Source organism: Arabidopsis lyrata (genome assembly GCF_000004255.2).
Source record: "Arabidopsis lyrata subsp. lyrata unplaced genomic scaffold ARALYscaffold_7, whole genome shotgun sequence".
Taxonomy (NCBI): domain Eukaryota; kingdom Viridiplantae; phylum Streptophyta; class Magnoliopsida; order Brassicales; family Brassicaceae; genus Arabidopsis; species Arabidopsis lyrata.
In genome coordinates, this window is record NW_003302549.1 from 22,273,570 (window position 1) to 22,295,930 (window position 22,361).

Here is a 22,361-nt window from a genome sequence, read left to right on the forward strand (position 1 = left end):
AGTCATTCACCCAAATTTAAAGGTTTGGTACTTTTAAACACGACAACTTACCACTGTCTCGCCAATAGACGGGATTCTCCTCTTTTTTGGACGGCCTGGTCCTGGATTCACCTGGGGAGGGTTGGTCTCGTCATCAACTAACTCTTGTGGGACATCCGCGTCCTCCACATTAGGTACAGGCATTACAACAGCACTATACGCGTTAACCCATTCCCCAGTTTTGTAATGGTTATCCACCATCTCTGGTATTGGAACTCCATGAGCCCTTGCAGCAGCCAACGCATGGCAGCAAGGAATACCAAGTGTTTCAAATACCTTGCAGCTGCATGTTTTTGCGTTGAGATTAACAATGAAAGCTACACCTTTGCTATTGCTTACTTGGTAATAGGCTTCACTTGCAGGTGCAACACTTAATCCTCCAGACTCTGATAGGTGCTTCATAAGTATCTCCTCCACCTCAGGTGTCACTGGACTCAGATGCTTGTTTGCCTTCACTCTTCTACAGTAGAACCATCTCATCAACATCATCCTAATTGTTTCAACCATTGAAACAATAGGAAACTCTAAAGCCTTGGCCATTGCAGCGTTAAGACTCTCTGCAACGTTGCTGCTCATAATGTTGTATCTTTTTCCCTGGAAATAAACTCTTGACCAGTGAGAGATTCCTATACCTCTGAGATAATTTGCACACAACTGACTCCTCCTTTCAATTTCATCAAACTTGTTTATGAATTCCCCAACTGTGTATGCTGTAGCTGCTTTCACCACCAACAAAGCAAGTCCTTTCTGTCTACTGTATCTGCTCTTGACATTTCGGTAAAGATGCACCGCACATGATCCATGCTTTGCGGTTGGATACACTTTACGCATCGCCGCGTAGATAGCATTGTGCCTGTCAGAAACAATAACTAAGTCATCTGCATCTGGAACAATGGATACAAGTTGTGTGAAAAACCATGTCCATGCATCCTCATTTTCAGAATCGACCACTCCAAACCCCAGAGGCAGTATCTGAAAATTTCCATCTTGAAAGCTAGCAGTCAGCAAACAACCTCTAAACTTTGCTTTGATTGTGGTTGCATCAATAATCATAACTTTTCTCATGAACTGTGCTGCATGAATGCACGCTCCAATAGCGAAGAACAAATACTTAAACTTACACTTAGATGTCCCATATCCCGTGGTGACAACGTCATACACTGTCCCGGGATTGCTTTGTTTCAAAAGGTGTAAATACACCACTAGAAGCTTGTAACTGTCTTCTGCGGTTCCTCGAGCTTCAATAACAGCTCTCTCCTTCGAATGCCATGCCTTCATGTAATTTATCGAAACACGCAGCTCATCCAATATTATATCAGGAATGTCTACAGCCCTTGGACCGAGCTTTCCATTCGCATACTTTGATTTCAACACTTCTGCTATAACTTTGCAAGATGCCTTCTTTCCATACTGCCCACGGGATGTAATGTCACATGTGTGTGTCAGGGTGGCTGTCCTCACTTCCATGTTTTCAGAATTTGGTGATGAACGGAGACCATATACCCTCCACGGACACCTCAAATCGACACACCTCACAATTAGTCGCTCCTTATCAGACCTCACTTGGATGAAATTGAAGAACCTTTTAATAGCGTAGATAGCTAAAGATGTTTGCATCTCAGCTTTGTTTCTGAATATTCTTCCAATAAATATTGCATCGTTCTCAGGATCATATACACCTTGTGGCACCTCTTGCGTATCCAGGAACTGATCTCCAAAGCAAGGTGCACAGTCATGGGATGGGACAACATCTGCAGCTATAATTTCATTGTAGATATTTGCAAGACTGAGCTGAATTGCCTCATCTAATTGGTCCTCATAGTCCTTATCATGTCCCTCAGTAACAACATTATCGTCTTCTACTTGTATGTTGTCGATGACTGCAGGAACCTCATCTACTCCTCCCAACCTTTCATCAGTCGTACTCTCAGGTACAGAACACATTATTATAGCATTTGAACTCTCTCCCATCACCATTGTTTCGCCAACTTGCAGTGGCCTGTATTCCTGGCTCCGCAATGTATTCCATACATTATATTGATACTGTTCTTCCTCCGCTCTGACATACATCTCCCAATCCTGAGTCTCATTATAGTCGCTTCCTACATGCTCTGACTCTGTCACCTTCTCTTTTCCTTTACTAATTTTCAAACCCTGTGCCTGCCTTGCCATTTCTTCAACAGCTTCAAGCTGCCTAATCATCTCATCATCATAAAGGCTGTTTAGATCGATATCTGCTTTATCGTGGACTATATGCCTAACATCAGCAGCAGATGTTCCCAATGATGCAGTCGCAAGTCCGACAGCATTGTATGTTGAGTCCACTTCATCTACACTTTGTATAGAAGGGGTTCCGTCAGCAAGGTTGATGATTGGTGCAGCAGTTGCAGTTTTCTTCAGCAGTCTAGGATCAGTTTCGGCTCCGCAACCAAATGTAACCAACAAATTCAGAGGTTTAGTGGCAGCCCTGAGTTTCAAGAATGTCTGCAAGCCTCTGTCACTATATATGGAGACTGGTGGGGTTTTACCAGAAGCAAACATTGACATTTCAGACGGGGGGCAGTACGACATTCTCTGGACTACACCTTCGATCTCTGTTGCAAACTCTTGCTCAATACGTGTCTTAACTGCTGCATAGCTCATATCCTCAGAAACCATCACGCACTGAGCAACACAGTTTGTTTCCACAATAAACTTCCACCAACCATCAGTAGAGCATTCCCAGTTTCCCACTAAAACGAGTAAGAGTGTCTCCTTACCCTGCAATATTGACAAATCCCAAAATTAATATATACCATAGTAAGGAAAATGATGACACAGAGTCTCGTAAGTATCATGTCTACCTGATAGACCATAATATTAAAAATTTGTTCACCATTTACTCTTACGTACCATTCTCCTAACCACAGTCTAACCATCCACTATCAACCCAACTTAGGTTGTTTCGAGAAGCTACAATTCCCTCCTACACTACATTCGTTTGGTATAAAATACTGCCAGCCACTTCATCACCCAAAACAACAAACAACATTATTTTCCACTTACCATATTTGCAGATCCGTTAACCTCCGGCGAATTCGTGTCGATTATCTCTACCATTCTTCCTTCGTTAGCTGTATCACAGGACTTACTTCAACTTCTAATTCTCTTTACCTCTATTTATCTAACTCGACAAACCCTAGAAACCAAACAACTTGGGGACAGTAAATTTCTGTCCACAGAATCACCATAAAAACCTGCGTCGTCCTGTTCATAATTCACCTTACAGCCACATAATTTTTTTAATTAACTTAATCTATGCCTTAATATCACTTACGTCATCCTCCCACTCACAATATATTCTCTTCGTTTCCCGCTCATTGACATAAGGGCAAAATCGTCCTACCATCTCCAGTTTTTACAGAACTATTTATGTCAACAGTAATAAATGCCCAAATCCGAAACTGCCTGCTGAATTGTGCCTATTTTCACAATTCCCCCATAATTCTTTATATTTTTAATTATTATCCTTGGTATCAAACATAGTATCAGTTGACAATTCCTTAGACCATCTCCAATGTATTTTCCTATTTTTAGCTCTATTTCTATAATAGAGATAAGTTTTCTCTATTTTTACTCCAATGTGTTCCTCTATTTTTTCCTCTAAAAAGTTTAACTCTATTTATAGAGGTAGAAAAAAATAGAGATACTTTATTCTCACCTCTATATATAGAGAAAAAAATAGAGATCTCTATTTTAGAGGTGAGAATAGAGGTAGGTTGGAGCAAATTTGCCTATAAAATAGAGTTTAGAGGCAAATATAGAGGTGGGTTGGAGATACTCTTAGAGCATGTTTACTCATGAACCAAAATGAGTATCATTAACATTTAACAGTTTTTTATTATTGTTTCATGAGTTAAAACCCAAAATGAGTATCAATAGACTCACCCCAATGATACTTTTCATCCAAATATCAACCCAAAATATATATATTTTTTTATTATTCATGGGATGATACCCACAAAAGAATCATGAGTAAACATGCTCTAATTAGTGTTGAATTAGTATTATTGATTTTTAAATTTAAAAATATTTTAGGACTGCTAATATCTTTATCATTACTCTGTGAACAAAAAAATATATTTCTTCAATTCTAAATTCATCTAGTTTTTTAGGTTTTCACACATATTAAAAAAATATATTAAAAATTGATAATAAATGCATCATTTTTTATGATTAACAAATTTCTATAACACTGAACCAATTCAATAGTTTGTTTTTTTTTCTATATTTCCTCATCAATGACTAATAAAATGCATAGAAAATATAAAATATATATCTTTTGAAACAATTTTTTTTCGAAACTTGGATTGGTTAGGAACAAAGGGAGTAGTTACTATCACTCAAGGGAAAACCCAATATATATAATGTTTGGGCTCATAGATGAGTATTCTTAGGACTTTTATTGTTGAAATTGATATGATTGTTTTTAATAATTGGATTCTTATATTTTTAGTGAATACACCGTCTAGTGGTTTGATAACATTCATTTAAGAGAAAATTGGAAATAAAGGACAAATAATTAAACTATTGTCCATCTATGCATTCTATATTCATGAGTGGTCATATATACTTTAATATTGGTCATATATGATTTTATATAATTAAAATCCCAATATGCCCCCAGTCTTTTAAAATCTTACTAAACTATTAAAAAAAATCAAAATTAAATTGATTTCTTTCTAAAAACAATTTGGAAAAAATATATGACAAAATCAACATTTATTTACATTCTATTATTTGTTTTGCCGTAGATAATTTCATATTTTCTTCTTCTTTGATTCTCTTGCTCATCAAAGTTAAGCTTTCGTAATTGTTCTCTCCTTTCTAATAACGCCATATTAAATAACTGTTTTTTTCTTCTTCTTCTTCAATCTCTCTCTCTATCTCACTCCCTTGATTTCAATTTCTTTATGGAGCGCAACTATAAATTTCCGGGTTTTGAAACAAGAAATTAAGCGTAATCTATAAGAAAAAAGTGTTAAGTATAAAGAAAAATTCTAATTTGTATTATAATTTATTCATCACTTAGGTATAAAAAATTTTAAAGTATTCAAAATTCAAATAATTTTCCGGGTTTTGAGACAAGAAATTAAGCGTAATCTATAGGAAAAAGTGTGAAGTATAAAGAAAAATTCTAATTTGTGTTATAATTTATTCACTTAGGTATAAAGAATTTTAAAGTATTCAGAATTCAACTTCTGTAGTTTGCAGATGTAATCAAATTCTCTATATTCAATTTCCATATTTTAAGATTTTTTTTTAAATCTAAATTAGATAGAATGTACTTTCTAATTTTTATTGAATAAAAAAAATCTTAAGAATATGTTTTCTAACATTCTTAGAACATGAGTAAATGTTAGAAAACATATTCTAATTTTTGTAGAACAAAGAACAAAGTATAGAATATGTATTCTAAAAGTCGTAGAAACTAGTATTCAAAATACCGTAGAACAGAAATGATTTCTAAATTTTGTAGAACATGTAGAGTGTGTAGAATACATAATCTAAATTTTGTAGAACATGTAGAGTGTATAGAATATACATTCTAATTTCAGAAGACATATTCTAAACTTTATAGATCAAATTTTATCCATCTAAAACAAAAACAAAACAATATATTTTTGACATTTTATATATCTTCATGTCTTCTTTATCATTTTAATACATATTTTTCTTAATTATTTTTGAAACAATTGGTTCAATCTTATGAAAGGGGTAGTTTAGGAATAGTTGATATTTGTTCATAGAATTCATATATGGACAAATACTTAAATATTTATCTTTTATTTCCAATTTTCCCTTCATTTAATTATCACTGATGCTGTAATTTCGTTGAATTCTTAATCTTATTATAACTAAACTATTTAAATATACAAATTTAATAAATTGATCAACTTTTAAAGTCAATTATAATCTATGTATATAGCTGTTTGATTCGTCGGCTTCAATAATGCATGTATTTACTCGACAAGATAGTTTTATATGTGATGCGCACGTTTTGTACATCAGTTTATTTTATTTCAATTATTAACGATATTGTGTATCTTTTGTCTGTATAAAGAGACCGATCAAATACATGCATTATTGAAGCTGATGTACATTTTATTTCAATTATTAACGATATTGTATATACACAATACATGCTTATTTCATGTGATAAGCACAATACATGCTTATTTCATGTGATAAAGAGACCGACCAATATTTTGATTTAATGTGTTTTTGTTTTGGGTGTTATAGGATCACTTATACTCCTAGGAAGATATTGGAAACTATAGTTATTTTTTCACTAGGTATTTTGTCCACGGTATATTATAAAATTTTATGGATTCTTAATTATATATATATATATATATACAAAATCAAAAGTCGAGTATCAAATTTGAGTTTAATATCTTATTATAGATTTTATAAAACTAACTAATTATATAATTTTAGATACGATTTTAGAGTAATATGTTGTATGATTTTAATTAAATTATCAATTTGCTTATATAAATTTACATTGACGTATCTGAAATGGCTTAAGATCTTCCGAGTTCTTAGGACTAATCTTTCATCAAGTTTTTTAAGCTCATGTGAATCCAACTATATTGCGCTCATAATGTTGGGTGTATGTAGGTCTAGGTGTATGTGTTTTGTGTCTTTAAAAAGATTGTAAGTGTTGTGGTAATATTTGAAGGTTTAATAATTTATCCATTCTTGTAATATGCTAGAATGTCTTATATACAATATAATCATTTATTAGAGGTTTATTTTTTCTATTTTCAGTGTTTTTTTTAAGTTTTCTTTTTCAAATTTTAAGTTTAAGTACCATTTTACTCTTTTTTGTTAATTTAAAATGTCACAATCTTAAATATTGCCTTAGGCCTCTAAATCCTTTGGCATGACACTGGATATATGTTTATTAGTTGTAAACTAGATAAAGAACCCGCGCTCTACCGCGGAGTACTTTTATAAATTAGCTTTGTTTTAATATAATTACAAGTATAATTGGTAGAAGTTTGAAATAATTATAGGATTAGGTATTTTTACCTTTACTCAAATTTTAGTAATTTTTATTTTATTATTTTATTATATATGCATATATTAATAAGTACATGTTATATATTACTTTTATAAAATAAATATACCGTATAGTCAATTTTTGTATTTGTTTTTGTTTTGTTTTGTTTTATGTTTATAATGTGTATAACGTTTTACAAATAGCTAATTTCTTTTTATATGTATATAATTTTCAGCGACTATTATATTTCAAGAACCTTACTTTCTTTTCATTAAATATATACATGGTGCACAACCATAATTTGAATCACACTTAAAATATTTAATATAGACTTTCAATTTTTAAAATCATTATGGTTGGATTTATTTTATGATTTGTTAAAATGATAACTTATAATTTATTTTATACCATAATTTGAATATAAATTTGTTATTCCAATTATGTTATCGGATTTCATGTGATACAATAAGATTGTATAATTTCATAAATCTTTTTTTAATTAAGGAAAAGGTAATTTTTTTCTTTTAGAATTAGTAGCTTTAAATTAGAATTAGTAAATAATTTTTTAATTTCATTTTTATTTAATAAGATACATATAGTTTCCTTATAATTATCTTCTTTACTTTTTAAAAATTGTTTTTATAAGATATATATATATATATATATATAGTTGCCTTATAATTTTCTTAAATTTTTATTTTTATTGCATAAGATACATTAGTTTCCTTATATTTATCTTCTTTAGATTTTTAGAATTTTTTTATATAAGATATATCCGTATGATTTCATTATAATTTTTTTTCTAAACAAATATTTTTTTTTAGTTTTACACGTTGATAAATTTGACATGTGCATATAGTTTCCTTATATATTTTTAAATAAATAAAATGAAAATTTTGTTTAACACGTGTCAAAATCTGAGATCGATAAATTTGACACGTGGCACGATCTTATGAGTTACGAACTTTGAAAATCATACTTTATATATTAAGATACGATGATTCAAAACACTTAAAAATAAATCAAATAAATATGATAGGAGAATCATAATTTTAAATCTTAATCAAATCTTCTAAATATCTAAATTATTAAATATGGAATATCCAGTGTATGAGTTGGATTAAAAATAACCCGATCCAACAAACATTTTATGACCAAAATTTGTAAACGGGTCGGATACCGATTGTATCCAAATGCATTTTGCCATACCCGCTAAAAATGTACTTCAAAAATACTAGTATAGATTTTGTCATAATTTACTTATTAATTTAGACTATAGTTACGTTAGTTTTTTTTTTTGATAAAAGATCTTCTATTTAATAGCATGAGAAATAAATTGAGATTCTACCAATAATCTCTACAAGAGCATGATCCTTCTAAGAAATGATGAAACCTCTTAGAATCTCTAATAATGATTCTTCTTTTTTCAATCAATGAAATTGCTTTTGCTGTTTCATGACAATCTCCACAAATTCTAAGATTCTTCCTTATGATAATTGGCTCCATTGGACTAATCACCAAAAGCCCAAACGCCATTGCAATCTTCTCACTATGTTGATTAATCATTTCTTCTTTCACATCTTCATCAACATCATGTAATACAAACTCTGTTCTTGATTTAAATCCCAACTCACTCTTCATCTTCTTTCTAATCTCTTTTAGCTTCTTCTGTATCTTCTCTGATTCAGGATGAGACCAATCTCCAACAACAAACTTATGAATCTTATTACCATGTTCAATGTAACTATACCCTGAAGCTCTTACAAGACCTTTCTGTTTCATCAGATTCCTTATTCTTGAAGCATCTTTCCATAGACCAGAAGCTGAATAGATGTTTGATAGCATTATGTAGTTTCTACCATCACGAGGCTCTAGTTCAAACAATCTCTTTGCCGCTTTTGTTCCGAGTTGGGTATCTTTGTAAACCCTACAAGCACCAAGCAAAGCTCCCCAAACACCAGAACTCGGCTCCATTGGCATCTCTTTGATCAATCCATAAGCATCTTGGAGAAGCCCGGATCGACCCATGAGATCAACCATACATGAGTAGTGATCTAACCTGGGCTCAATTCTGTATCTTTTCGACATTGTTTCGAAATAATACCTCCCTTCTTCGACCAGACCTGAGTGACTACAAGCATTTAACAAGTGAGTGAAGGTTACATGATCAGGACTTAAACCATAGTGAACCATGAGCTCAAAATGCTTTATTGCATCTCTTCCATACCCGTGAGTGGCATAAGCAGCAAGCATTGCTGTCCACGCCATGCTATCAGGAGAAGTAATCTCAAGAAATACCGTAGACGAATCCTCCAACCTCCCAAGTTTTGCATACAAGTCTAATAACGCAGTCGTTATACATGTGTTTGCATTGAACCCACAAAACATGATTAGCCCATGAATTCCTTGTGACAATCTCACTACCCCGATGTCTTCACAGACACGGAGAACAGCCAGAAAAGTGGCTTGATCAGGCTTAAGCCCAACCCATCTGCTCATGTTGAAGTAAGCCAGACCTTCTTCGGCCAAACCGTTTTGCAAGTGAATCACAATCATCGTATTCCACGAAACCAAATTCTTTACACTCAAATCCTCAAACAATTTGCAGGACGAAATCAAATCTCCAGTCTTTCCATACAAATTCATAAGAGCATTCACAACTTTAACTTCCTCAAGCACACCAGATTTCATCACCAACCCATGAATGCAAACTCCCTCTTCCTTATTTCCTCCATGAACACAAGCCGAAATCATCGACAAAAACGTAACTTCATTAGGTCTAAAACCCACCTCAGATCTCATCATCCTAGATAAAACCTCAAAACATTTCCCCAAATATCCTCTCCCTGCATACCCAGATATTAAAGAGTTCCAGGCCACCAAATCTCTCTCAGGCATTTCATCGAACAGCTTCTCTGCGCAAACATCAAGACCCAATCTCAAGTAACAGCCAACAAGCTGGTCCCCAATAAACCCATGGCGATAACTCACACTCTTCACTACTTTACAATGAAGCAAACGACACAGTTCAATGGAGACACAAGAATTTATAGAAGCTATAAGTGATGAAACATTTCTATCTAAACTACAAAAATCTTGTTCTTGAACAAAAGTACTAGCTCGGCTCAAAAAACTCCGACGATATAAAAATCTAAACTTTGAACATGAATACACATTTGCTTTGATCATCTCTCATTGTTATCTTTCTCTCATCAATTCAAACTTAAAAAGCATTCTCCAATTAGTAACTAGCATTTTTTACTATTAACACCAAAAAAAAAAAAAACTATAATATTTTTACCATTTCAAATTTCTTTTAGTAAAAATGTTTAACCTCTAAAATCTAAATTCACCGGAGTTTCTATATGTAGAAAAGAAAAAAAAATTGCTAACTAGGTAAAAGTATGTTACATTTCTCATATTCTCACCAAAAGCCATTACAAGAACAATGACCATCTTTGAAATGGTGGAACCTGTTTCTGTCTCTCACAATGATCTCTCTGTTAAAAATCTTGGAGATCATCATGGAAACCTGATGACAATCTCCACAAACCCGAAGGTTCTTCACGATCCGAATCGGGACATCTGCTTTCAAACTCATTATACCAAATGCAATGGCGGCCTTTTCGCTATGTAGACACAATGCATCCTCTTTCTCTTCTTCATCTATGTCGAACATAACCGGGGTTGTGTCTGCCTTATATCCAGCGAGTCTCAGCCTTCTCGAGATATCCTTCCAAACCGCGTCGATTTCGTTATATTTTGGGTGAGATTTGTCTCCAACAAAGAATTCGTGGACTTCTCCATTTACCTCCATTACACTGCACCCTGGTTGCTTTCTGACTCCTTTAGATTTCATTGACTGTCTAACGTGACTAACATTGTCCCAATCGTCTGAATCTGCATATATGTTTGATAAGAGGACATAAGCTCCGTGATTTGAGGTCTCTAACTCGAGCATTTTTTTAGATGCAAGAACGCCAAGTTCAAGGTTCTTGTACATTCTAGATGCGTGGAGCAAAGAACTCCAAACAGCAGCATGAGCCTTCATGGGCATTTGCTGGATGATACTTACTGCGTCTTCTAAGCGGCCTGCACGAGCATACAAATCAACTAAGCAGCCATAGTGATCGAGCTGAGGCTCTATTCCGAACTCATTTCTCATCGAATCAAAATGTTTTTGCCCTTCATCTACAAAACCGACCACACTGCAACCTCTGAGAACAGAGACGAATGTGACAGCGTTTGGAGTAACACCATCTTGTTTCATAAGAGAGAAAAGCTTGAGACATTTCTCCCCGAACCCATTCATGGCTAACCCATTCAGGGCGCTACTCCATGTGTACACATTCTTCTCTTCCATACCCCAGAAAACTTCCATAGCCTTGTCCATGTCACCGCATTTTGCATACAAGTCGACCAACGTAGTACCAAGCCTCACAGTGATTTTAATTTTGTTTCTCTCAATGTAAGAATGAGCCCATCTCCCTTGGTCTAAAGCACCCAATTGAGTGCAAGCAGATAAAACCGAAATCATAGAAACCCCATTGACTTTCACACCTTCCAACTGCATCAAATGAAACAGGTTTAGAGCTTCCCTTGACTCACCAACCTGAGCATAGCCAGAGATCATTGCGTTCCAGGCAATCGGGTCCTTTTCCGGCATTCCCTCAAACAACTTCCGCGCAAAAGCGACATCCCCGCATCTTGCACAGGCTGTAACCATCGCTGTCCGACACACAAAATCCGGGTACGAAACCGAATTAAAAACCTTATGACAAGAATCCAGACAGCCAAGCTCCGCATACAAAGAAATTAACCCAGTCTGGACATGCGGGTCGTTGTCAAAACCACGTCTGATAGTCATACCATGAACTTGAAGCCCCGTCTCACGCATTCCTAACCCCGTACACGCCTGAACCAAGAAGTTGACAGTGTAATTATCCGGTTTAAGACCATTTCCCGAAGAGAGTATCCTACTATAAAAATCAAAGCTTTTTTCTGGAACAGGGCTCTTGCAATGTGCTCTGATCATAGAATTGAGAGCAAACAATGTAGGCTTATCAGACCTATCAAGAATCTGATTCGCATAATCTAAGTATGTGTGATCACTCAAAGCCACTGCCTTTACAAACTGACCCACGAGATGGTCATCCTTGAGTGTCCCGTCGACGTAGAGCTTGGCATGGATTTGCCGAATTTCCTTAAATGTAGTGCCGGAATCCAAAAGAGAGATAGCTGGATGTTTAACAATTCTACTCATGACTATAACATCATCTGCAGCCATTATAACGAAAAAAGATCACAATCTATATAACTAGCTGAGCTGATTGATCTCATTAAGCAGTGGCATTTAAAAATATTTTGACTTTTGTCATCTAAAACTTCATTTGATTCACTGAATTCCTAAAAGAGCTCACTTGGAAATTTTAGCAAGCACCTGGTGTGCAAGCTTAGAAGCTCACAAAATTATAGACCCAATCATTAGAATTTGATAAAGAGAGAATTTTTAACCTGATTTGTCGGCCTATAAACTCCACGCCAGTGAGATATTTACGGCAGCAGAATCTTTCCCGGGCTGGGGGCTTGAACTTCTTCTCTCTATTCGCCAATGTAACACTTTTTTGGTACCAATTAGTTTATAGATCTTTAGTTTTAAACTTGGTGATTTGGTTAATACCGATTCTACCCTCTTGCTAAGAGTGACTTTTTCAGAGCACAAACTCATGCTTTGGAGAAGTTATAATAGAGAGTTACAAAGAAATTGCTTCAACTACACAAAGTTTGATACTTTACTTTCAAATCCATGGAAATAAGCAAACCAGAAGACATGAGGCAAGGATTAAAAAAGACAATCCTGCTCAAACTCTTGGAATTGCTACAGACTACAAAATTGGAGGCAATCTGCAACCATTTCAGGTGCATCCTTTAGTTACAACTACTCAATATTACTGTTATCTGGATGCATCCTGTATCAATGCGAACACACAAATCGGCATAGCTTGGCTCTTGTTTGATCAACAGAGAAGACTTGTGCTTTGGAGTTGAGGTAGGCTTCCGACAGCAGAGAATGCAGCGGAAGCTGAGGTAAATGCTCTGCTTCGTGCCGTAAAGCAGCTTTCGGCACTGAATCACAAGGACATCATTTTCCTCATGGATGCTAAGCAAGTACTAGACCTTTTTCGAGAGATTCTACAGGCTAAACCACCAGTTAAAACGATCCACCTCTAACTTTGTATTTCTTTAAGTTATGCATCTGGCCAAGAACCAGGAATACAAGTTTCATCGCATCAAGCTTTGCTTCAATTCTCAGGCGGATGATTTGGCAAAGAAGGCTGTTCCAACACTTGGATCAAGTACTTACAGGTTAAGCTGTTTGGAACAAACCCAAGTCTCTGCATTCTTTCCTGAAGATCTAACACTTTATCATATCCGCTTCCCGTTTCACATAATGCATTAACCAGCGAATTGTAACTCAGTGTGTCAAAGATTCTAAACTCCATAGCAAAGAAACTCAGTAGACTCTCGGCTTTATCGAAATCCAATTCCTTGCAGTATCTATTAACCAAAGCCCCGCATATAATTGAATCCGGTTTCACTTCAGAATCAAGCATTTCCGCCATCAAAGACTCGGCTTCACGGTTCCTACCAATCCTACATAAGCAGCCAATAAGAGCTCGGTATGTCTTGACATCAAGTACTTGATTCTGGTTTTTGAGTTTCCCTTTTAGAACCAATGCCTCTTCAATAGCATCACAACAGCACAAAGACTCGATTAAGTTATTGTAAGTCTCTGGTTTAGCCTCGTGACCTTCCTCTTTACTGATTCTTTCTAACAAATGCTTTGCTGCAAATGGTTTACCTTCCTGGCATAAACTTTTTATCAGAAAGTCGCAAACTTCAATTGGGATGATAACCTTTAACCTTCTAAGTTCGACAACAAAATTAACAGCAGCAAGTAACCGTCCTTCTCTCACAAATCCTTCAACTATAACCTTACAAGTAAACCTATCCGGAACAACGCTATTCCCAAGCATTTCATGTAACAGCTTCTTCGATTGTTGCATCATTCCTTCTTTGCAATAAGCATAGATAAGAGTATTATAAGACATACAATCAGGCTTAATTCCTCTGTCTACCATCCTATGAAACGTCTGATGAGCTTCTCTAACTCTCCCGTCTTTACAAAGACCTTTGATAAGTGATGTATAAGTAACTAAATCAGGCACAACACGACGCCTATACATAATCTTGTACAGATAAAACGCTTCTTTCAACCTTCCTCTTCTACAATAACTACTCACTAACGTATTATAAGTAACCAAATCAGGCTCAAAACCTTCTTCCTCCATCTTCTCCAAAAAGTCATCAACTTCACCATAATTCGAATTGTTGCAGAACACATTAGTAAGAATGTTGAACGTATACGTATTGGGATGGATTCCAACTCTACACATCACATTATACACTTGCCAACAATCCTCCATCAAATCCAATTTCAGCAACCCATTCAAGAGATGGTTACAAGTAACAACACTAACACGAAAACCGGAATCAATCACCTTCCTAAACGTCGAAAACCCGTCTTCTACCAAACCCAATTTCAGATAACCCTTGACAAGCATATCGAAAACAACAGGATCCCAATTACATTCATCAGAAGCAGAAACCAAAACACTAAACACATCCTCTTCTTCTTTCTTAGATGTCAATTCAATCAACTCACAGAGAAATTGCATAGCTAAAGGAAACTTCTTAGACGAAGCAAGAATGTGAAGCAACAAACAGTAGTTACCAACATTAGGTCTCTTCCCCAAATCAAATTTAACCCATTTAAAGAACGTAAGAGCTCGAGAAGCATCAGATTGAAACCTAAGCAAAACCCTAGAGATTTCAGGATAACCCAAATGAGGAATCAGCGATTTAACCTCGTCACGAAGGTTAGGTAACAAGACGGAATGATCACGGTGGTTGAGTGTTGAACAGATAACATCTACGATTTTATTAGGGTTTTGAGTCTGGGGAAGTAGATTATAAAGAGGATTGAGGATTGGTTTAGGTATATTGTTGCATCGTGGAACTATCGAAGAAGAGGAGAAAAATCGAAGCTTTGAAACGAGCCTCTTCATAAATTTGAGCGAGAACAGAGACAGAGAAAGGACAGAGGAGAGGTTTTGAAGAAGGAAAAGTATTTGTCCCACATCGGTTAAAAATTCATTTTAGGTGAAATATTTATATGTTGAGACATTGATTTTAAGATTGTGTTCGTAGAAAGGAGAGATGGTTGGCATCTCCTCTGACAGAGACGGGATTTGACCTTCGGGTCTTTGAACACATCCGGTTAAGGCTCTCCACATTCGTGTGGATCTAACCCAATTTTTTTGAGCCTTTTAAAGCTATATTTATTTTCGCTATTGGGCTAATCCTTTTTTTTTTTTTTTCTTCCACAAACATACCAAATTTATTTCAAATACACTTAGTGACATGTTTCTCAAGTTCAATATTTGATACAAGCCAAATAGGAGGACTACAATCCAAAACCCCATGATAAATAACTACAAAAGATGCTTTAGATGTAGGGATGTTAAAAGTGGGCTTTAGCCCAGTGGGTACCTGAAACCCATATAAAATAAGAAGCCCAAATATCTACTTTCCATGTTAAAAATACACGGGCTTTAAACAGTCTGGGTACCCAGATGAAGAGAGTCTTATATGGGTTTATCTTACTGGGTTATGGGTACCCACGGGTTTTTTTTCAATTCACCTTCAGATTCTTCCTCTTCACCATCAGATTCGATTGAAACTGAAAGTTCTTCTTCTCCAATTTTTTTTCCCAAATTCGATTTTGTGTAGCTAAAGTTTCGATTTTTGTTACTGGATTTTATATTTCTCCCTAATATTTCTGGATTTTGTTCCTGGGTTTTGTTTCTGGTTCTAGCAAAAAGCCAATTAGGATATTTAGCTCTAAATGCGTTTACGTTTCTTGAATCAGATGTGTGTGTAATAATGTACTTATGTACATAGAAAGTGGGACGAGAATGTGTGTTAGTAAGTTACGAGTGTTACCAAACTGGATTATATTTCCTTGTAGAATGTGTGTCTGTGGTGATTTTGACGCTGGATATTGGTGTTAATTGTACAAGACATTTTGTGTTACTTAGTTAGATACTTAAGGCTGGATTTTGAGTAATCAAACTGGATTGTGTGGCTAAGTTAAAGATAGTAAGTTAGTAACCAAACTGGATTTTTTTTTTCTTTATTGAATGGATTCGCAATCAAGAGAATACATGATCAAATCTAAGTACGGAATATAAATACATGATAATATGCAAAATACAGAAGATAAATACTTACTCTGTTTTTTAAAAGTTGTCGTTTTAACTGTATTTGTACAAATTAAAAAAATGTATACAATAACTATATTAACCTCATAAAAATGACAAGTAATTATTTACAAATAATTTGTGTTCAATAAAATGAGGGTAATTTGGGTAGTTATTGGCATAAATTACATTATTACCTTAAAACGACAGCTAATTTAAAACAAAAAAAGCTCTAAAACGACAACTATTCGAAAACGGAGGGAGTACATGATTATATGCAAAAATACATAATTATATGCAAAATAAAAAATATAAATACATGATTATATGCAAAATAAAGAATATAAATTCATATGATATAAATGGTATATTAAAAATTAAGCATAAACTTTAAAGAGAAAAAGAAAAAATAACACGGGTACCCACGGGTAGTCTTGAAACCTATTGGTTTTTTTTTCGGGTTTACCCACAATACCCAAAACCCATCCGGGTTTTTCAAATTCGGGTTTTTAGTGGACGGGCTCATTTCGGGTTCAGATCGGGCTGGGCTTTTTTACCCACCACAACATCCCTATTTAGATGCGAACAGATTTACACATCCATTTGCTTGTCTTCGTTAGAACTAGGCCTACGAGTTTGGATGATTGGATCGGGTTTTTCAGTTTATTCGGTTATCAAAAATTCATGGGTGATTTTGCTCAATATACATATTTGTAAAAATAATTAAGAATATAGCATACTAAATCAAAAAATGTAGTAAGTAACCATGAGAACTAGTGATAGGACGAAACTAACCTTGGAAGAAGGACACGCGCCAATTGAAGAATGAAGGAAAGAAGAGTGTCGTGAGTTATGTTGCATGGAAACTCTCTCCGAGGTCCGTTTCGGAAACGGAAACTCTCGGAAACACCAAGAAACATTAAGGAAACGCGTTTCTTAAAAATCTCTGTTTGGAAACACGATGGAAACTCACGTTTCCGTTTTGGAAACATGACAATTTTTTTTTTTTTACTTTGGAAACTTAATAAATAAATATCATGGAAATATTAAGATTTATAATACATATAAATAATTTTGGGAGACTCGAGTTTTAAGATCTTTTTCTCGACAAACCAGATTTGGAGGCAGTTTTATATAATCTTTGATGGAACTAATGAAAATTAGAATGAAAATGTTGGTCTAAATATTTGAATTTGAGCCTTTTGATCTTAATTTTTTGGAATTTTAGTTAAACTATTTAATATTTTATGTTTTGGATTTGTGTTGTTTAAAACATATATATTTTTTAATTCTTTTATATTTGGTGTTATATATATATATATATATATATATGTATATATGTTTCCAAAACGTTTCCATTCTCTAACTTTAGAAAAAAACCGTTTCCCGTTTCCGAAACGTTTCGTTTCCGCGTTTCCGTTTCCGTTTCCATGCAACATAGGTCGTGAGAGTGAAGAGAGAGAAAGAAGTGTAATTGATTTTTTTAAATAATTTTTTCACTTTTTACCCCATGTGTGTATTACTCCACATTTATTGTTTGAAAAATTAAATAGCAATTTATAAATTTTATAGAAATAAAACCTAGTCTTTTTTCTCTATATATCATGATTTGGATTTAAAAAAATAGAAGTAAACTTATAAAAATAACAAAACTTGATCTAAATAGATACAACTAAAATAGTATAGAATTAAATAGAATAGTAATAAATACTACATATAGTGGTGGTCGTGAAATGATATACCTTATAAAATACCAAATAAGAAATTCAAACGATCAAGTTATACGTACGATTAAAAAAGAAATATTATAATCTAAGGGATAGAACATTGAAAATTCAACATGCCAAAAAATTACATCTTAGAAGAAATATAACATAGAAAATTTAAATTGTTGAATTAAACACACCAAAACTATCGAATTACTATACCCTAAGGGATACAACATAAGAAACCTAAAATATCGAATTAAACGCGCATCAAAGTTAGATTACATAAATGTATAAATGAAATAGTATAAACTTAAATGACATAACATGGAATAGTATAAAATTGATGATATAGAAAAAAAAAAAAAAAAGAAGACAAAAATACATAGAAAATGATATGACATATGAACAAAGGGTAAATTAGTATATATTACATGTTATACACAGAATATTGTAGTCAACTTTTTTTTAGGTTAGTTATTGAATTATTAATTTTTTATGGTCATACACCCTAATTTCTCAAAATTCATTCAAAATAAACCGAAAAAATAATTAGGTTGGGTCGGATTGGTTACCGAACATAAATTTCAGTTTTCAAATTGAACCGAATGTCAAACCGTTTTGCACCGAAAACCAAATAAATCGGTTGGTTCATGGTATATTTGGGTCGGGTCAAAACCGTAGGCCTAGTTAGAACTGAAAAGAAGGCTCCAGATATCTTCGAGGTGTCGGCTTCATGTCTGTGATGTAGCTACTTAAGTGTGGCCACTTCTCAATTGGGCTAATCCATTACTCGAGTTTCTAATTTGTATATTTCATTCCACTTATCTTATCTTATATTTTATAATAAATGTATATCTAAGTTCGAGGTAAATTAATCAATTTTTAAAAATTTAGCATGACAAAAACCTCAATGATATTGTTGGCAACAACTAAAAAAAACAAAACATTTGTATAGTTTATGACAACGGCCTTTAAACTCTTTGGTTGTATTTGTTGCCGGAATCAATCAATCAAACAACACAACATAGTTTATATTAGCATATATATATTGTGTGAATATTTATTGTACAACAACTAAAAAATTCTACATTTATCTTGTAACCTATGATATTGATAATATTGAGAAGAGAATAATATATTTATCTTCTCTTATATGGTATCAGGCTATCTGTCTAGCAACTCTCCTTCTAAGACACTCAACATTTGTTTGGATCTAACCCAATTTTGTTTGGGAATTTTTAAGGCTATTTATTTTCTCTATTGGGCTAATCCCTTACTCAATTTTCTAATTTGTATATTTCATTTTCTTAATCTTATCTTATATTTTATAACAATTGTAAATCTTATTTCGAGATAAATTGATCAACTTTTTCGAATTTAGCATAGCAAAAACCTCTATTTTATTGTTGGCAATGACTAAAGAAAACATGTGTATATATACCTTATACCAACAACCTTTAAGCTTTTCGGTTGTATGCCTTCGAAGATTAACTGAATCAATCAATCAAACAACCACAATATAATGTATATTAGCATATATATTGTGTGAATATTTTTTGTACAACAACTAGAATTCTCTACATTAATCATGTAACCTATGATATTGATAAGGGATAATATATTTATCTTCTCATATATGGTATCAGGCTATCAGCTCTCCCTTTTCAAATAATCCCTTAAATAAAAATTATTGAAATTGTTTAGTGGTATTAGCTTCCTAAACAATCTTTATGAAAATATCATATTTTACTGAAGTGTAAAAATATATTATTTTTATGTTTGTAGATCTTCCACCTTTGATAGTCTTCGATTGAGTTAATAAATTTTGACAACCCATGTGTGTCATACATAAAATTCTCATTGTGTGTCATGCATGAAATCCTCATTGTGCAACAAAAGTACACAACCAACTCTTGAGCAGTCTATCATCTATCGTGCTATTTATCAGAGAAATTCAAGTGTTGATTTAACTGTCTCTCATTAGCTAGTTAAGATTCATACAATAGTCTATTGATGAGATTGATCATGGTTTTTATATTTTAGTTAAAATCGTTACAATTGAACCTAACCCCACCTACTAAGACAAAACCTTGTAAATGCAAAATTTTAGCCTCAAACATAGGATTTAATGTTGTTAGAGATCGACTACACACCCTCACATAAACCCACCTAAATCAAGATTCGTTCACTTAATTCCTATTATGTTCTAGTTAGCTCGTCGCCTTGGCAATCTAACTTTTCCGTGTAATCGCCGAACTCAAATTAATGAAAATAAAAATTCTTTTAATTCCCCAATTGATTTTTGGCTATCTAATACTTGGTGAAATCTCAGTTCAACAAATGCTTTTACGCTAATACTGTTTATTGCATTTCCCTCACTATTACATTCTTAATTATGATTTTTCAAATAAATGGTATGATAAAAGTTGTAACTACTGTAATCCCGAACTACTGGTTTGACAAGGCTGGCACCAAACAAATGCTTTTACGCTAATACTGTTTATTGCATTTGCCTCACTATTACATTCTCTATCATGATTTTTCAAATAAATGATATGATAGAATTTGTAATTACTGGAATCTCGATCCACTGGTTTGACAAGCCTGACACCAACTTATTTATCATATTCAGCATTAAAAATGTCTACAACTGTAATTGAAAAAAGAAAAGAGAAGGTTATCGAACGAGTTGTTTTTGGGCTGTTAGAGCATTATTTGGGGTAAAGCCGTAGAGGTTATTGAAGGAGTTGCAGAATTTTTGAAATATGGTGAGATTGTTTTTAAAAAAAAAACGGTATGCAGCATCTCTTGTTCTCATTCACAAAGACACAAAGCCATATGTTATGCATCCATCATTGCCATGAGACTACAAAAGTTACTTGCTTAGGTTATCTCTCATTCCTAATCTAGTTTTTATTTGGGAATTTGGTCTAATGTGTCATTAACTGTAGCAAAACTTATTGAAATTACCATAAATCTTAAATCTTTTGAAATGTGCCACAATTGTACTTTAAAAAGTGAATAAAAGACGAAAATATCCTTCATGCGTTTGGACGGAAATATAAAGGAGAATAAAAGTAGTAGATGCACGTGATATGACGTGAGGAGACTGACATTTAATTTAGACAATTGCAGGCTTTTTTCTCTTTATTATTCATTTTCTCTCTCTTGACACTGTAATTTTTTTCCATTTTTTCTACAATATCTCGTAAAAGAATGAGAATGAAGTGGACCATATTCTACATTTTAATATTGTAAATTAAATTCAGTTTACTTATAGACGAGTGTTAATGTTGTCCTCCATAAACTTCAACTTCAATTTTAGCCAAATAACCCTCGTAAACAACATTGAAGTTTTTGGTGGACAACATTGATATTCAAACATAGTGGACATGTTTAATATTGGTCTTCTCAAGTAAATAAATTGTTATCTATGTGGGAGGTTTTTTTACTTAACTTGTCTACATGTGTGAGATGGACAACATTAAAATGGTGAACTTGTCTACAGGTGTGAGATGGACAATATTTTACGTAGTTGAACTTGTCCATGCTGATGTGAGATGAATCTCATACCCAGCTTCGCCGTTACTGATATTGATGCCATCGACAAGAACATATGCAACATATATGGTCAAGAGTGAGTCGTGTTGTTCGTCGAAGTGCTTTTGGAAATATCGTCGCCGGATAATCGGTCGATAGCAAGACGGGAACAGTAACAACTAACAAGGAAGCAAGTGAACAAATAGAGATTGGGATCAAAAACTTGTGGATGAGGAAGAGACGAGTGGTGGAAAAAGAAAGATATATATATTTTTTTTGAAAATAAAATGTTTAAACAAAAGAAAAGATGGGTTGTGTAACGTGGCACTAAAAGGGGTCAGACTTTATGTCAACTTGTTTGACTTTGATTTTTTTTTCTTTCTATTTTGTTTTTGAGATTTGGCAAGGTTACATTGGTCTTTTTACTTTGGTTGTGTGGCACCCGCTAAAAGAATTTGGAGAGATGGCAGTTTTGATAAGTTTTTGAGCCGTGCATGGCAGAATTGTATTTCTCTTTTTATTTTTATTTTTGCATAGGAGATTGCTTACGATAGATTAGAATTCATAAGATTCAGGTCGAGTTGTGGCAATTCGGTATAAGAATTTATGTGTCATCTAGATTATTATAAAAATAAGGTTGGGAGTTATTTTTTTCTGCTTTATTTTACCCTTAGTTTGAGTTTTTATAGCACTAAGAAAACA

General features: G+C 33.8%; 3 protein-coding genes across 3 annotated transcripts; all 3 read right to left on the reverse strand.

Annotated features, from left to right (window-relative positions):
* Positions 1–8,121: 8,121 nt before the first annotated feature.
* On the reverse strand, positions 8,122–10,368 carry LOC9306778 (pentatricopeptide repeat-containing protein At5g40410, mitochondrial). Its single transcript, XM_021019046.1, has one exon. It carries the CDS (start codon positions 10,274–10,276, stop codon positions 8,432–8,434), a length of 1,845 nt encoding a protein of 614 aa, XP_020874705.1. The 5' UTR covers positions 10,277–10,368; the 3' UTR covers positions 8,122–8,431.
* Position 10,369: 1 nt separating this feature from the next.
* LOC110224136 (putative pentatricopeptide repeat-containing protein At5g40405) lies at positions 10,370–12,359 on the reverse strand. Its single transcript, XM_021019047.1, has one exon. It carries the CDS (start codon positions 12,348–12,350, stop codon positions 10,512–10,514), a length of 1,839 nt encoding a protein of 612 aa, XP_020874706.1. The 5' UTR covers positions 12,351–12,359; the 3' UTR covers positions 10,370–10,511.
* A 435-nt stretch (positions 12,360–12,794) lies between these two features.
* On the reverse strand, positions 12,795–15,310 carry LOC9306779 (pentatricopeptide repeat-containing protein At5g40400). Its single transcript, XM_021019048.1, has one exon. The coding sequence runs from the start codon at positions 15,214–15,216 to the stop codon at positions 13,390–13,392; it is 1,827 nt and encodes a 608-aa protein (XP_020874707.1). The 5' UTR covers positions 15,217–15,310; the 3' UTR covers positions 12,795–13,389.
* Positions 15,311–22,361: the final 7,051 nt, after the last annotated feature.

What these genes read in the sequence shown, in the direction of transcription:
- LOC9306778 (XM_021019046.1), bottom strand. Translation starts at nt 10,276, where the DNA reads ATGATCAAAGCAAATGTGTATTCATGTTCAAAGTTTAGATTTTTATAT.
- LOC110224136 (XM_021019047.1), bottom strand. Translation starts at nt 12,350, where the DNA reads ATGAGTAGAATTGTTAAACATCCAGCTATCTCTCTTTTGGATTCCGGC.
- LOC9306779 (XM_021019048.1), bottom strand. Translation starts at nt 15,216, where the DNA reads ATGAAGAGGCTCGTTTCAAAGCTTCGATTTTTCTCCTCTTCTTCGATA.